The 18,081-nt window shown below is 37.3% G+C and overlaps 1 protein-coding gene across 7 annotated transcripts in view; it reads left to right on the top strand.

The window, feature by feature from the left end:
• Nucleotides 1-18,081, top strand: part of PDE5A (phosphodiesterase 5A) — a 127,695-nt gene that overhangs the window by 28,333 nt on the left and 81,281 nt on the right. For all 7 annotated transcript variants that reach the window (XM_017497566.2, XM_037727502.1, XM_017497565.2 and 4 more), the window contains exon 3: nucleotides 3,567-3,656. In XM_017497566.2, the coding sequence (XP_017353055.1) occupies nucleotides 3,567-3,656 (90 nt within the window). The remainder of the gene's footprint in view (nucleotides 1-3,566; nucleotides 3,657-18,081) is intronic.

Below are 18,081 nucleotides of genomic sequence, written 5' to 3'. Positions count from 1 at the left end.
ATATATGTGGTAGTTTTGTATTTTCTGCTGCTCATTGACTGTTTCACTGTATTTGGATTATATCCTCCTCCTTTAAAAAGGGATGAGATTTGTTCTGGCAGGCAGTAAAATTACTGGCAGATTCTTTTGATCCTATCAGGCTTGCTCTTGTTATTTGATAGAGTGGATTTATTCTAGTTTTGAATTTAGTCTTAAGAACTACCCCCAACTAAATGGTATAGTACTTATTCCTAAGGATTGGTCTTTCCCTGTTTCAGTGCCTGAGCTGCTGAATAAATTCTCTACTCTGGCTGGGCTGGGACATTATTGTCTCTAAACACTTCACTAATTGGTGTCACTTTCAGTTTTTAGCCTTTGGTAATTTTTGCTAGTCCTTTAGATTTTTTGCCTTATACACGCCCAAAGTGACTAGAAACTCAGTCTCCTTGCCACCACTTCCTTACCATCTTCCTTCCAACCCCCCAGCACAGCCCCTGTGCTTTTTAAATTCCAACCACTTCAGAAGTTTGGAGCTCCATTCAGTTCTGTTTCAAAGTGTTGCTCTCTTTGAGTAGCACCTGCCTTCTCTAAAGCAGGAAAATGCCCTCAGGCAGAAGCCAGATTGTTGAATGGCAATGACTTACGTGTCTTTCTCCTTGATCTGCTCATGGCAGATCAGTCTTATAGTTGTCTTCAGCAGGAAGAAATACTGGTACCCGATACTTTGTTATGGCAAGTGGACATCCAAGTTTTGAGTTCTTTCATACTGTCACGTTCTCATAAACAAAGAGTTAAAGGAATAATCACAATGATTGTAGTTTTCCATTTTTTTCTTTGGTGTTTACTGGACCTAGTGGGATTAGAACTCCTTTATGTATATTGTCTTTGCACTGAGTACATTATTAAAGGAAAACTCTTTGAGATGTCAGGAGTTTGGAAATTCACTTCAAATGAAATTTGAAGGATATATTTATTCCTACCCACTTCACCGGAGAGTGAAATCCACAACTGCCGTCGATTTCAAACTAACAGTAGACACAAAAAAGATGTAAAAGTCCTATTAATTTTCATCTGTCAGACTTTACTGCCTTGATTAGGTAGTTGGGTTAAGTCCTCTTTTTTATAAATTGTCTAATAATTCCAATATTTATTAACAAAGTAACACTGGGCATGTATTTTTATTCATATTTTACTTACTGTTTTTTAAATAATTCACTATATATCAAATTTTCACTTCTTTAATTCATCAATATCATTATCTTGTCTGTTTTCTTTAGACAATATCTGAAGATAAAAATTTTATTAGGAAGATTCAGCTAAGGTTTTCTCTGCCACTCAATTCATATAACTTTGAAAATGTTTGCAGAAAAAAACAAAACTGCAGTAGTGTTTGTAATATACAGTATTGTTTGAAAGGGGTTTATAACATCGGGAAAAATCCACACCGAGACAATGGATAACTCAGCAAGGCTAGTTTATTTCCTGCAGAAAGGGTGTAACTACCCTGCAGTCTTGCCATGAGAGCACACCCAAACAAGGAGACATTTGTAACTTTCATAACCTGAGGCAGTCGTCTTACTACCGTGTCCAGTTTCCATTGGCTGGAATGGGACCTCACATTCTATGCTTGACCTGATTGGTGGAAAAAACTTGGAAATTTCCTGAATGGGTAAGGTGAAAGAGATGAGGAGGAAGACAAGGAAAAAGAGGAAGCTAGTCAGGAGAAGGTCAGGAAGGTTTTCCTTTTTTTTTTTTTTTGGGACGGAGTTTCGCTCTTGTTACCCAGGCTGGAGTGCAATGGCGCGATCTCGGCTCACTGCAACCTCCGCCTCCTGGGTTCAGGCAATTCTCCTGCCTCAGCCTCCTGAGTCGCTGGGATTACAGGCCCGCGCCACCATGCCCAGCTAATTTTTTGTATTTTTAGTAGAGACGGGGTTTCACTGTGTTGACCAGGATGGTCTCGATCTCTTGACCTTGTGATCCACCCGCCTCGGCCTCCCAAAGTGCTGGGATTACAGGCTTGAGCCACTGCACCCGGCCCAGGAAGGTTTTCAAATAAGGTATGGCATACACCAGGGTTTGGAGCTTGCCCAGCCCTGTTCAGATATGCCAGAGTAAGTCAAGGTAGCTGATTTAAGAAGTAGCTGATTTAGAGAATATATATACATTGGTATATGTTTTGCTGATAGTGGATAATGGCCATAGATTGTAACTCCTTATAATGTAGTCTCAGATATAACTTTGAAGAAGAACTTTCCCGTCACTCACAAATATTTATGCTGATTTTTCACCATTTTATAACTTTTCTTTTGAAATTATCTGAAATTATCTGTAAGCTAAGTTTGGCCCTCTCAGGTTTCTCCTGAGAGAAAATTTGGCCTCATTTCTGACCCCAATTGATGGAATCTAGTGTAATCACTTACTTCATTCACGGCTTGACTGTGACGAATTTATTTTTATTTTTTAAAAAGAAATGACCTTCAAGGCTCATCAAAGGATGAGCTTTTCCAGTGTGGATATTCCATATTCTCTGAAGGGAATTCCAACTGCGGAGTTTTCGGAGCAGTGATGCTATTATTAGGTCTAGCATGTAACTCCCCAAGGCTATTGCTTTGAAGGGAACAGCACTCATTCAGATGTTTATGTTCTGGAATGCTTGTTTCCATTCCACTCTTACCTCATGTAGTTGTAGCTGTTGATTTTCTCTACTTTCGTTTTCCCTTTACTGACAAGATTTGCTTAAAACTATATGGTAAGGTAAAAATGATCACATTTGATAACTGTGGTATTATTTGTGAATGAATTTCTTCATTGATTTAACACATGCTTTTGATTGAGTTCCTGTCCTAGGAATATAGTAATGAACCAAAAAAAAAAAAAAAAAAACCCTCATAGAGTTTACAGCATAATTTTAGATTTTCCCAATCTAAAGTTTAATAGAAATTTAAACTATACCTTTGTTCTTTAATTCATATTTAGAAATTTTACGCCTCAGAAGTTCTTTATGATTGTTGGATGTGTATAATATGCCCTGTAAAAGGGGAAATTCAAAAGATTAAAGGATTGTTTACAATCTGACTCAATCAGATTGTGTGTATATATATATATATATATATATAAAATTTAAATTCTTAGGAATACTTGAGATAGAAGTACAAAATGCTGAGAAACTGTAAAAGAGCCCTTACAAGGGAAGTAAAGTCATTTAGTGAAAAGGTTGTTCTGGAGGAACAATAGAATCAGGCTGTGAGATTGTATTACAGAGGTGGAGAGATGCCACTTTTTCCTGAATTTAAGTACAGCTTTCTAAAGTGGTTAATATTTTGAATTTTCTTTATTTCTGAACATTTGTTTGAGTCTATTTTTTTCTCATAAACACTAGCTGCTTTAAAAAAACTCAGTGACTTAGATTTATCTTTGACAAATACGATATGTATACTTTCATGATGCCTTTCACAATGATAAAATTATTACTCAGAGTAACAAGATAAGTCCAAGGTTAGATTTCTCTAATCTAATAAATCAGAAAAATCGAATCAATCTTTGAACAGGTCAGTCATTAAATTGAATTTCTTTTTCCATGCTAGGATCCTCGGTTCAATGCAGAAGTTGACCAAATTACAGGCTACAAGACACAAAGCATTCTTTGTATGCCAATTAAGAATCATAGGGAAGAGGTAAGCCAATTTTCCATTTCATAAAAGGTCATTGGAAATAATTTTCTTTTTGAAAATCTTTTATATTTACTTTGCATGTATATGAAATAATGCTTTAGTGACAAATTATCTATAAAGTTCTTAAATGTTCTGCTTGATTTTTTTAGTTAGGTTTTAGTTATAGGACCTAATTCTGATAATCACTATGTCCATCGACTTGGAAATAAATTTTCTGCACGTCATATTCTACCTCCCCTCTTCCTGAAGGCCTTATTCTATCTTAAGATATGTAATTATGGTTGTGATTAGAATCAATTTATTGCATATTATGTTTTAGGCTTATAAGTAATAATCATAAATGCTCATCCAACTACAGTGGTCGTTAACTGATTTCATTCAGACTGAGGTTTTGAAAAAAATGGAAATCATAGCTAATGCTAATTATGTAAATTTCAATTTGAAATTTTAACAGGCAAATGAAAATATGTTAGTTTATATTACCTCTATCTAGAAGATTTGGATTCTGTTAGCACTGAGTTCCCTCTTCATTTTACACTTATTTGGAAAAAAGAGTTAATAAATTATCAGTTAAACTGAATATTTCAATTTAGTATTCTCAATCCTGACTGTGTATTACAACCAACTGGGAAAGTCTAAAAGATTACCAATTGTATTAATCGGAGTTCTCCACAGAAACAGAATCAATAGGATGTATGTAGGTATATGAGGGGATTTATTTATGGGAATTTGCTCATGTAATTATGGAGACCAAGAGGTCCCACAATGTGCCGTCTTCAAGCTGGAGAACCAGGAAAGCCTGTGGTGTAATTCGGTCTGAGGCTGAAGGCCTGAGAAACTGGAAGGTTTGCTGGTGTGAGTCCTGGAGTCCAAGGGTCTGAGTATTTGAAGTTCTGTTGTCTCAAAAGAGGGAGAGGATGGCTGTCCCTGCTTCTGAAGAGAGAGCAAAATATGCTCTTTCTCTGACTTTTTGTCCTGTCTGGGCCCTCAATGGATTGGATGATGCCCACTTACATTGGTGAAGGAGAATCTTTTTCACTCAGTCTACTGATTCAAATGCTAATCTATTCTGGGAACACCCTCACAGACACACGCAGAAATAATGTTTTACCAGCTATCAGGTATAACATTTAAAAATTCTGATGCCAAGGTTTCACCTTAAATCAGAATCTCAGAGATTGGGACCCAGGTATCTGCATTTGTTAAAGCTCCCAAATGACTGCAATGTGTGGCCAAGGTTGGAACCACTGCTAATCATATTAGAAGTACTTGGTGCTTCTACTTGATTTATATTCAAATTCTCACATTTATTTTCCCTCCATCTTGTCTGTCACCAAACTCCATTGATATTTTTCATTATTAGAATGTTTCTGATCTTAATATTTTTTTCTTTTTATTTGTGCTACCTGCATGCACCATGATTCAGATTTTGAAGTAATGCCTGAACTTGTTCTTGTAAGGTGTTTCTATCCTTGAAGTCAATTTCCCTTTAATCCATTTTACATATCATTGCCCTGGGAATTTGCCTAAAACACAGCTTTCTAAATCAGGGCTTCTAAAACTGTGTTGTGCATAGGAATCACCTGGGGATTTTGTTAAACTGCAGATTCTGAATTCAGTAGGTCTGGGTAGAACCTGAGATTCTTTTCTAGCAAGTACCAAGTTGATGATGACCTGAGTCTGCTAATCCCAATTTAATTTACCTGGTCCTAAGTCAGTTACTTCTCAGTAGTCATTCTCAGTGCCTTAAAGTTGCGACATGGCTTCTTAAAAAGGGGAGTTCCAGCAATAGTAACTAAAAATGCCTGCAGCAATGACATGAGATTAATTAATAAGTTTAATTTACTAAGTATGTGAATGAGTAAATGAAAAGGCCATACCTGGGCTGATTATTATAGTGTTATTAATATAGTTGTTAGGTATATCAAATTAAAAAAAAAATTTGTCCCATGCATTATTTGGGACATCATTAAACTAAGAAATTATTTATTTTTTATCCGAACTCAAATTCAACTCACATTTTATCTGGCAGGCCTAGTTATAAACCATAGACTATGATTCTGTGCACTTAAGACAACGTTCAGTGCACTTAGGAAGACAATGTTCAGCTTTCAGTTATTAAGTATACTTTAAAATCGTGGCCCCCCAAAACAAGTTTGTACTGGCAAAGGGATTCAGCCTGAATCATGCCCTGATTAAGCTTCTCTTTCTATATAGCATGAACAATTTCTCCAACAGTCAGGATTGGGGGAACTGATGAAAATGCAACAGAGTCGCTAGGAAGAAGTGAGTAGGATGGCCCCTTCTATCAGAAAGTATCCTCAGGATATACATTATTCCGTATTATGACTGCCATTCAGGATTATTTAAATTAAATAAAAAATAGCTTTAAAAAATGCCATAGCTATATTGAGATATAATTTACATAGTGATATGGTTTGGCTGTGTCCCCACCCAAAATCTCACCTTGAATTATAATCTCCATGATCCCCACATATCAAGGTGGGGACCAAGTGGAGGTAATTGGATCATGTGGGCAGTTTCCCCCATGCTGTTCCTGATAGTGAGTGAGTCTCACGAGATCTGATGGTTTTATAAGCATCTGGCATTTCACCTACTTATATTCACTCCATCCTCCCACCATGTGAAGGTGTTTACTTCTCCCTTACCTTCTGCCATGATTATAAGTTTCCTGGGGGCCTCCCCAGAAATGAGAAACTGTGTCAATTAAACCTCTTTCCTTTATAAATTACCCAGTCTCAGGTATTTCTTCATAGCAGTGTGAGAACAGACTAGTACACATACAATATAATTTACCCAGCTTAAGTGTACAATTTGATGAATTTTGAGAAATGTGTATTTGATCATGTAACCACCACTGCAATCAACGTGGAGAACAGTCGCCTCAAATATTCCTGTGCACCCCTTGCAGTTGATCTTGTCCTCCTCCTCCCTTAACCCCAAATCCTGACGAACATTGATCTGCTTTTTGTCACTATTGTTTTGCTTTTTCTATAATATCGTTTAAATGGGATCATACAGTATGTGGTCTTTTGTATCTACCTTCTTTCACTTAGCCTAATAAGTGTGTGATTCAGCCCTACTCTTGGATGTGAAGGTAGTTTGTACCTTTTTATTGCTGAGTGACTTATTCTGTAGTCTGGATACACCACAATTTGTTTATGCATTCATCAGTTGGTAAATATTTGAGTTACTTCCAGTTTGTGTCTATTATGGAAAAAAAGCTGTTGTCAGTGTTTACATACAGATCTTTGTGTGGACTTATGCTTTTACATCTTTTGGGTAAACACATAGGAGGGTAATTCCTAAGTCATGTGGTAGGCATTTGTTGAATTTTATGAGAAACTTCCAAACTCTTTCAAAGTACCTGTACCATATTTCATTCTTAACAGCAGTGTGTGAGAGTTCCCCTTACATCACATCTTTGGCAACACATAGCGTATCAGTCATTTTAATTCTAGGCATTCTACTAGGAGACAGTTTAAATTTCATTACATGAATATATAACCCCACTCTTAGCCAAGGACCCGCTGCCTGCTTATAGATCTGATTGAAGTGGGTTTGGCCACAGATTCCCCAAATAGCCCAAAGCTCTGCTTTAGACTTCTGCTAGGTTCCTGAGCTTTCTTGTGTCTCTCCCTGTGCTCCCACATCCTCTCCTGCTGGTGTCTGTTTTACTTTGTGGTGACTTGATATGAGGCTTGGACTCTTATACCAAGCATTTCATGAGATTAAAAAACCTTTAGTAGCTTCACTGGGGTACTAAGTACAGGTTGAGTATCCCTAATTTGAAAATCCAAAATGCTCCAAAATGTGACACTTTTTGAGTGCCAACATGAGCCACAAAATAAATGCTCATTGAATCACTTTGGATTTTTCTGTTAGGGATGCTCAACTGATAATAATGCAAATATTCCAAAATCCAAAAATAATCTAAAACTTGAAACACTTCTAAGTTCTGAGTATTTTGGATAAGAGATGTTCAATCTGTAGCTTTATTCAAGAGAGGGCTTCCAGAACACAGCTTTTTAAACATCTTGTTGACCCTCCCCATTCTCCTTCCTTCCCATCTTGCTCCCTTTCCTCCCAGGTCCACACTGCCAAGTTCAAAATTATTTCTTCTAAGAATTAACGTTTTCAGAGAAAAGAATGAAGAGAGACAGAATATCAAGTGTGGCTGTTATTAGTATAAAAAGTACTTTGGCTGGCCAAGAAACAAACCAAGGCCACAAACAAGATGTAATATTTGACTCCAGAATTATCTTTAAATTTATATCTGTATAAAGAAACTCACAGTAGTGTTTGCTTTTGTATGTACACATAACTACCCTCTCTCTCATGAAAATTTTAAACCAAAATCGAAAGTTGCATGAAGGCTTTTGGGACTAATTAAGAGTGCTTGCTCTGGGCTTGAATCCCATCTTTACCACTTGCCTGCTGACAAGCTGGAATGGAACTGGTTAATCCCTTTGATTTTCTTCAGTTTCCTTATCTGCAAAATGAGAGCAATAAAACGATCTGTCTTAAACGGTTATTGGGAAGATTAAATGCATTCATGTGAGTGAAGCGTTTGACATAGCTCCTGGTGTAACCAGGGAGGGTTCTCAGCTCCCAGTTCTAAAGAGGTTCTTAGTCTCTCTAACACAGAAAAATGGGGAAAGGGGCCCCAGAGGCGCAGTGAGTTTGCGGTTCAAGGACCCAAAGAGTTTTGCAGAAAAGCAATTTATTAGACAGAGACCAAGAGAAAGACAGTTCCTATGCAGTCATGGGAGGGGACCCAGAGAAGGAATCCGTATAGGTAGGAGCAGCTGGAGTTTTAACCCTTGAGTTATTCCCTCCGCATTCATGTTCTCCTCCAATGAGAGGAGTTCTTTTAAACTTCATCTGGAGTGATTGATCTTTGACTCTGATACCGGATTGGGCTTGGTCCACAACCCTGAGTTACAGAGCCCCCCTCCTCCCAGAGCTTTCAGTGGGTTTTTTTGGACAAAGGAGCCTCATCTGGCTTTGTCTACCTAGCCCACCCAGGGAAACCCGGACAAAGAACTTTACATTTGAAAACCCCTGGTTGCCAGGTAGAGGCCTGGAGCCAGGATACTCATGCCTTTGAAATCACGCCCTGGTGGACCCAGGAAGAGAAGTCCCTCACTAGCATATTAGAAGTGCATCAGTTACTATTCTTTAAAAGAAAATATAGAACTAATAGAGCTTTTAAGAGAGTCAAGGAATAGGAATTGTATGAAGAGGTCATGAGCCACATAATAATCAGCTAACTGGGACCAAAGCCAGTTACTCAGGTAACTGGGATAGCCAACACATCCCCTAATATAGTCTATTGATTACCCTCTAACAAACTTTAAATGTAAGAGAAATGTGTTTTTCTCTATTTTCCCTCATAAATGAGGCAGAATGAATTTGGTGTTTTCTCTTTTTCTAAGTCCAGCCTTATTGAGTAAGCCAATACCCATTCCGACTAATTACCCAGGAACCTAAAGAGAATTGTGATTATTGAATCATTAATTATTGATTGTTTACAAAATATCCTAATACATTTTAGTGACATTGGTTTTTAAAGACATAGGTACCAACTCTGGAAAGCTGTTTGAATGGAGCAGTTGACAATTGAATACTAAAGTCTGAATTATAACATAAGCCAGAAAACACAGGAAGATTTTTAAGATTCACTGAAATATCTAAGCCTTTATTTGCCTCTTATTCTTGTAAAGTATTTCAACTAATTAAAAATGTTTGGGAGTTCCTTTCATTAATGTTATAAGTGTTACAGATACAGCAGTGCTTTTTTAAGAAGTAAGAACCATAGATATTACTAAACATGTGTGATGGTAATTTTTGAAAAAAATCATAGAAGTTAAGTTTTTGCAATCTTCCCCTCTCCCTACTCCCTTCAAGAGAAGGGAGTTAATGGGAACCTGGAAAAAGAAACTTGGGAAGCGTTAGAAAGCTAAAATAATTTATTTTGAAAAGGTCAAAGAGCTACTGGCTGGAGAAAATGAATAAAGACAGAAAGAAAAGAATGATCAAGGGATAGAAGAGAGCCAGTCCAGGATGGAGATATATATATATATGTATATATATGAAGGAGTAGTTTGAGGAGTATGGGATAGGGCTTTGGAAATAACTGCCTTGTATGTAGGAGACAGTGAACATGTGTGATATTTATTGAGCAAATCTTATGAAAACTGTGCTAATGATCTGGCAAGTATTAGTTCATTTAATCTTCATGACAACCATAAGAGGTAGCCCATTATCTTATTCCTACCTAACAAAAAAGGAAGCTGAGAATTCACACATTTAGAGAACTTGCTCAAAGTCACATAACTAAAAACTGACAAAGCCAAGACAAAGCCAAGATTTGAAACCAGGCATTCTGACTATAGAGGTCATAATAGAGAAAAGAACATTTCTTAAAAGCCTGCCATGGAAGCCTGCACTCTACTTCCCTCCTGATTGTTGTTTGCTTGAGACTCTGCACTAAGCACTTAAATTATTGTTGATCTTGTTGGAGTGGAAGGTGCACTGATGTGTTTAAGGTGGCTGTGTGCAGCAGAAGCAGTACTTGAGGTGGCAACAAGGAGATCTGACTGTATTCCTGCTGTCCTTCAATGTTAGTGTTTAAACTGCTCTGCAGACAGACTTTTTAAAATGAAAAATGAAATGACAGAGAGCAAGAGATATATCATAGTCACATCCTCTATATGGCCTTCAGAGGAATCTGTAAGGAAATCTTTACCAGGGATAAGGGAGTTACAGGAGCATGTTTCATACTAATCGGAGTCAAACTGCTCCAGAGAAGAACCATGACTACAAATGAGACATAATGAATAAAAAATAAAAATTATAGGTATACAGATTTTTAGGTCTGCTATTAAATTTCTTTCAAAGTTAATTCTGGATTTTTCAGACCTGGAACTTAGACCAGTTTTTATCTTCGTCACATGTATTAATTATTTCTATAACTAGACAGAATTCATTTTTGTTTAGTAAAGAATTACAGAGAAACTCAGATCTTTCCCTCTAGCTCAGATGGCCTATTTGTGAAATACTGCCCTCCCCTGAAATATTGCTTGTTATGACATAGTGAAGATGAGTGTTCTTTTTCATTTATAGGGGCTGCACTGGTATAACTGACCCTAAATAGTAACTCTTACTCAGAGCCCTATTTGTCACTCAGAGCCTACTGATTTTTTTTTTTTTTCTGTAGATTATTTGGGTAGGAGGGGACAAGGAGTAGAAAGCAGGATGTTATGAAATAATGCAAGTTCTGAATATTTCTTATTGATCTGAACTAGAGATTATATCCAATAATGTCTTTCAGGCTAGGCTGAACCACCAATGTTGAATGACAACTCCAGTTATTAAGTAGAAATTCAGTTTGGAATCAGAAGTCTTTCCTCCTTCTCTCTTTTTATCTTATCATCTTGATTTTATTTTATCATACTTGGTGATATACTTGCAATTCATTGTTGCAAATATGACAGTTGAAATCAAGGATTTAGGATAAATTCATTACAATATGGTAAAAGAGCATTTTAGCTAATATCAGCATTTTAGCTTATACCTTCCCTTTAAAAACTAAAAAGATTCAAAAAGTATCAGCTAGTTTTTATGAGATTTATACTTTGATGAATCCAAGTGATTAATACCTACCAAAAATCACAAATTGAGGCATTAGTGAAATCAGATATGTAATTCCAACTACAGCATGCAAAAGTAAATGTTTTCTAGAATTTAAGTTTTATGATTGTGTCTGCTCATTTAAAAATCTTTTCATTTATTTCTCCTAAATTATCTTGTTTTGACTAGCAACTATTGAATCACTGCACTTTGTAGATTTTTTTTTTTTTTAATGAAGCAAAGAAGATACTTGCTTTTACATTTTTTTCAATTTGGAGAGGTAGGCTGGGTGTAGTGACTTATGCCTGTAATCCAAGAACTTTGGGATGCCGACGTGGGGTGGATCACTTGAGGCAAGGAGTTCAAGACTAGCCTGGCCAATATGGTGAAACCCTGTCTCTACTAAAAAAACAAAAATTAGCCGGGCATGGTGGTGTGCACCTGTAATTCCCGCTACTCGGGAGGCCCAGGCAGGAGAACAGCTTGAACCTGGCTGGGAGATGGAGGCTGCAGTGAACTGAGATCATGCCAGTGCACCCCAGCTTAGGTGACAGAGTGCTCCATCTCAAAAAAAAAAAATTGAAGAGATAGAGTGGTAGATCTTGTACACCAAAAATTAAATATCTATATAAGGGAGCAAGATAAATGTTAAATGAGTCCAATATGCAACACCCAAGTTAGAAGGAAGACTGAACTGGGATAGCTAGAGAAATCCGTGGGGAGAGATGAAAGTACCCTGCCGTGTTTATTTCACAGCCTCAAGGGAGAAAGCACATAAAAATGTTCCTGATGACAGATGCTTGGTCTCCATGGAGGGTGGAGGCCAAGGAGTCCTTGTCTATGATCTCACACTCACAGTACTGACTACGGCTTTCTTAAATCTGGCAAGTAAACTTCCAGCAAATAAATGTTACAGTTTTATTTGTAATCCCTCAATTTTAAGTCAAAATAGATGAAACTATAACTGCAAAAATAAGCAGAGTTTAATAGCAGAATATCGGTTGATCTAGAACTATTTTAGTCTTAAAGAATTGGCTAGTTAGGTGTTTGTGAAAACTTACAAATTTGCCAGGTGCAGTGGCTCATGCTTGTAATCCCAGCACTTTGGGAGGCCAAGGTGGGAGGATTGCCTGAGGTTAGGTGTTCAAGACCAGTCTAGCCAGCATGGTGAAACCCTGTCTCTACTAAAAATACAAAATTAGCTGGGTATGGTGGCGTGGGCCTGTAATCCCAGCTACTCAGGAGGCTGAGGCAAGAGAATGGCTTGAACCAGGGAGGTGGAGGTTGCAATGAGCCAAGATCTTGCCATTGCACTCCAGCCTGGGCAACAGGGTGAGATTCTGTCTCCAAAAAAAGAAAAAAAACAAACAAACAAAAAAAGGAAACTTATAAATTGTTCATTGCACGTATTCCCCACAGTATTCTTTCTTGTAGCTTTGCTTCAGAAGCAAAAGTGCCCAGCAAAGTTTCCATTTGTTCTGGACTTGAGGCTGTGATAGTGATGATCCTTTCTCTTTCCTTCTCCACACTGCCCTTTAAATAACAAAGTATATGTTATGAAGATATTAACTGCTTTCCTAAAAGAAGAATGTTTCTTAAGAGCAGCAGATGAAAAACATATTGGTAATAGGTGAAATCCCCAAGTCTACGCTACTGATCAAGAAGAAAAAGAAAGAGTGAATAAAAACTTGAAACTAAAGAATAAATTAATGTGGTAGGCTTTGTGTATCCAAATGATACCCTATTTTTAATGATAAGAAAATTTGGTTCATACTGAATGCTATTTTTTATTTAATAGGGAATTTGGTAGATGCAAGATCACCATTCCAGCACTTTTTGGAATGTATTACATTTTTAATTTAACAGATCATTTATAAATTTAATTTTGAGAAGTTTTACATAGTCCCTGAATAATGGATATTAGAGGTCTGGAACCAGATAAGCATAAAACATTTCTTTGTATAATAGCTAACACAACATCATATAATTGGACCCTGGGATAGATTTTGACTATAAAATAATTTTCATGTTTTCAGGTATTCTTAAAGAGTAAAGGTGATTGTTAATGAAATTGCTGCTCTCAATATATATGTACAAACATCTATACTCATCTATTAATGTCTAAGATTACATAAGTAAAGTGCTTTATCAACCGTTAAATATCCTGTATTCCTTCTTATTAAATGCTTCTTTAAAAATCTCCATTTGCTTCTCTTCTGCCATACAATGGAAATTAATAGTCTAGACTAAATCTCCACTTGCTTTTGATCATACAATAGAAATTAATAGTCTAGGCTGAATTTAAATTAAAGAGCAAGAGATTATAATCTTATAAAAATTTTAAAAATTTTTTGCATCAGTTTATAGTAGTGAAATGGAGTGAAAATGACCTTGATTTAGAATTCTAGATCTATTTAATTATTACAAATTATTTGATAATCATGAATACTATGCTGTATTGGTTATCTCTTGCAACATAACAAATTACACTAAGTGATTCTGAACAAACATTTATTATCTCACAGTTTTTGTGGCTCAGGAGTTCTAGAGTGGCTTAGCAAGCTTGGTTCCTTCTGGCTCAGGTTTATCATACAGTCAGGATGTGGGCAGGGGCTACATGACTTATGCTTGATCATCCATTTTCAAGAGGTTCTTGGGATGATTGCTTCATTCCTCACCATGTGGGCTCCTCATAAGTTATTCAGTCTCCTTATGTCATGGCAGCTGACTTCTCCAGAGTGAGCAATTTGAGCAAGGAGGAAGCAGTAGTGCTCTATATGACCTTGTCTCCAAAGTTGTCCATCACCAAGACTTTTCCAGCATTCTGTTCTTTAGCAGTGAGGCTTTAATTTCTACCCCAACTCAAAAGGAAGGGAGTTAGGCTCCAGCTCTTGAAAAGAGTAGTATCAAAGAATTTGTGGAGAGACTTTAACCTACCAGACATAATACTAATGTACTTCATTATTGATTATATAGAACATATATATCTATGTTTATTTTTCTCTTTCCTTAAAACTAGCCAGAGGATAAAAGAGGAATTGTGCTCATTAATTAAAGTGATCTCTTAAAATCATTTGCCTCACCTTTCATGAACTAAAAAATAACATGAACTATGAGAAAAGAGGTGATGTAGACTGGGTTTACACAGAGGTTTACACAAAAATTGGTGTTCAAGATTTTCTTGAATCAGTGGGAAAAGAGGAAGTACAGCATGAAAAAGGGAAGACTAAGGAGAAATGGAGGAAGATGTCTGCCTCTTTGTATGGTGGCAAATGAATGAGATATTAAAAGACTTTTTCCGCCAGGTGCGGTGGCTCACGCCTGTAATCCTAGCACTTTGGGAGGCCTAAGTGGGTGGATCACCTGAGCTCAGGAGTTCAAGACCAGCCTGGCCATCATGGTGAAACCCCATGTTTATTTTTTCAAAAAAAATTAAAAAAAAAAGAAAACTTTTTCTTTTTTGTGATGAAGTTTCACTCTTGTTTTCTAGGCTGGAGTGCAATGGCACAGTCTCAGCTCACTGCCACCTCCACCTCTCAAGTTCAAGCGATTCTCCTGCCTCAGCCTCCTGAGTAGCTAGAATTACAGGGGCCCACAACCATGCCTGGCTAATTTTTTGTATTTTTAATAAAGGAGGGTTTTCACTATATTTGCCAGGCTGGTCTTGAATTCCTGACCTTGTGATCTGCCTGCCTAGGCCTCCCAAAGAGTTGGGATTACAGGCATGAGCCACTGCCCCCCAGCCAAGACTTTGAATATATTATGCTGTAAATACTGTTCTGCATAAGATCTCTGTTTGCATGTAATATAACTAGTTGCCACTTAATATCCACAGGGAATGCTCATTGGTACGTCTCTATTATATCTTTCTGCACCATTGTTTTCTGCCTGTTTACCTACTGAGACCAGAGGGAATATGTCTATTACTTTGCTACACTGTTTGAGTGTCCACTAGAAGGATTTCCAGTGCCTGGAAGTGAGGTCAGAGAAGCAGACAGAGGCAAGATCAAGAAGAGCCTTCTAATGCCATGCAAAGGAGGTAGTGAATTTTTTTTAATGCCAGGAAATATTTGCGATTATTTAAAAATCTGGGTGGTCACACAGTAAGTTTGAACCATTTTCTTTGCTTAATATCTAACCCAGAGCCACATAATTTGACCCTTGATAGATTTTGATAATTAACTTCCATATTTATTCATAAGCAGAGAGAGTACTTTGTACTCTCTTTTGGCAGAAAACCTGGTAAAGTCTTTTTTGTGGATTTGTTACACTTCTGTGTGGGAGGCTTAATGATTGATTTGACCGAGGAATGAGGGAAAAGGAAGAATCTGAAATACTTTCTAGCTTTGTAGATAAGGTATAAAGGGGGAGAACTGTGGTATTTCCTAAAATAAATTATTGGTTTGTGGGGAATAAAACAGCTCTTTTTCATTTGCATGTATTGCTTTACAGTCTAATCCTTTCTCTTCTCCCCTCAAATCTTTATATTGCCTCCCCCTCCCCTCTTAAACTGATGACCTTGCTTACTGTTTCAGTGAAAGATAAAGCAACTAGAGGAATATTTCCATGAGAGAAGTTCCCTTCTTTCTCCTGCTCTAGCATCTAAGTCCATATACTCTGTTACCCTTTTACTTCTTGGGATGAACTGTCTGAACCAGCAAGGGTCAGCCTCCCATTTGTATACCAGATCTCATCTCAGTTTGCCTGCCCAAAGACATAGCTCAGTAGTTCTGTCCTCTATGTCCATAATCCTTAAAATTTTCCTGCCTACCAAATCTGCTCATCAGCATACAAAAATGCTGCTATTTCTCCCATCTTAAAAACAAAAGCAAAACACTCACTGGATCACACATCTGCTTTCCCACCTCATTTCTCTGATCATCACCAGAACAAAACTCTTTGAAAGAGTTATTATACAGGCCATGTTTGCCACTTCCATTTCCTTCCATTCTCTCTTGAACATACTTCACCGAACCTTTCACCTTTCACCTTTCTCACATTGCTGGCTCTCTCCTTCTCCTTTGGCCTTCCTATTCCCTACAACAGTATTAAAATTAAGCCAGTTGATAACCCTATAGATTTTTCTAAGTGTTCAAGTGTTTACTTTAAATCAAAAGCTAGAATGAATAAGCATATTGAGGAAGGCATGTTGAAAGCCGAGATAGGCCAAAAGCTACGATTCTTCTGTCAGTTAGCCAAGTTGTGGACACAAAGGAAAAGTTATTGAAGGAGATTATAAGAGCTACTCCAATGAACACATGAGTGCTAAGAAAGCCAGATAGCCTTGTTGCTGATATAAAGTTTGAATGGTATGGATAGATCAAACCAGCCACAATATTCCCTTAAGCCAAAGCCCAATGCAAAGCAAGGCCCTAACTTTCTTTAATACGATGAAGGCTTAGAGAGGTAAGGAAGCTTTAGAATAAAAGTTAGAAGCTAGTAGAGGTTGTCTCATGAGGCTAACAGAAAGAAGCCAACTCCATAACACAAAAGTGCAAGGTGAGGCAGCAAGTACTGATGGAGCAGCTTTAGCAAGTTATCCAGATCTAGTGAAGATAATTGATGAAGGTGGCTAAGCTAAACAACAGATTTTCATTGTAGACTAAACAGTCTTCTATTAGAAGAAGATGCCATTTCAGACATTCATAGCTAGAGAGGAGAAGTCAATGTCTGGCTTCAAAGCATCAAAGGACAGGCTGATTCTGTTGTTAACCAATGCTCACTTACCATTCTAAAAATCCTAGGGCCCTTAAGAATTATGCTAATTCAACTCAGCCTGTGCTCTGTAAATGGAATAACAAAGCCTAGATGTTTACAGTTTACTGGATATTTTAAGCCTACTATTGAGAACTAGTGCTCAGAGAAAATGATTTCTTTCAAAATATTATGGTTCAGTGACAGTACACCTGGTCACTCAGGGGCTCTAATGGAGATGCACAAGGAAATCAATGTCGTTTTCATGCCTTCTGATACAACATCCATTCTGTAGCCCATGGAGCAAGGACTAATTTCTGCTTTCAAGTCTTATTATTTAACAATTCATTTTGTAAGATGATATGGATTCCTCTGGTGGCTCTGGGAAGAGTAAGTTGAAAACCTTCTGGAAAGGACTCAACATTCTATATGGCATTAAGAACATTTGTGATTCATGCAAGGAGGTTAAATTATCAGAATTAACAGGAGCTTAGAAGAAGTTGATTCCAACCCTCATGGATGACTTTGAAGGGTTTGAGACTTCAGTGTAGGAAGTAACCACAGATGTGGAAATGCCAAGAGAATTAGAATTAGAAGTGGAGCCAGAAGATGGAACTGAATTGCTGCAGTCTTATAATAAAACTTGGACAGATGAAGTGTTGCTTCTTATGGATGAGCAAAGAAAGTGGTTTCTTGAGATGGACTATACTCCTGCTGTAGATGCTATGAATATTGTTAAAATGACAGCAAAGGATTTAGAATATTACATAAACTTAATTGATAAAGCAGTGGCATGGCTTGAGAAGACTGACTCCAATTTTGAAAGAAGTTCTACCGTGGGTAAAATGCTATCAAACAGCATCACATGCTACAGAGAAATCTATCATGGAAAGAAAAGTCAATCCATGGTGGCAAACTTCATTGTTGTCTTATGCTAAGAAATTTCCACAGCAACCCCATCCTCCAGCCACCACCATCCTGATCATTCAGCAGCCATCAACATCAAAGTAAGACCCTTCACCACCAAAAAGTTTATAGCTAGCTAAAGACTAAGGTGATTGTTACCATTTTTCAGCAA

The sequence above is a fragment of the Cebus imitator genome, unplaced genomic scaffold, assembly GCF_001604975.1.
Source record: "Cebus imitator isolate Cc_AM_T3 unplaced genomic scaffold, Cebus_imitator-1.0 Scaffold233, whole genome shotgun sequence".
Classification (NCBI taxonomy): Eukaryota; Metazoa; Chordata; class Mammalia; order Primates; family Cebidae; genus Cebus; species Cebus imitator.
Note: the sequence above shows the minus strand (reverse complement) of the source record. Positions and strands in the feature narration are given on the sequence as shown.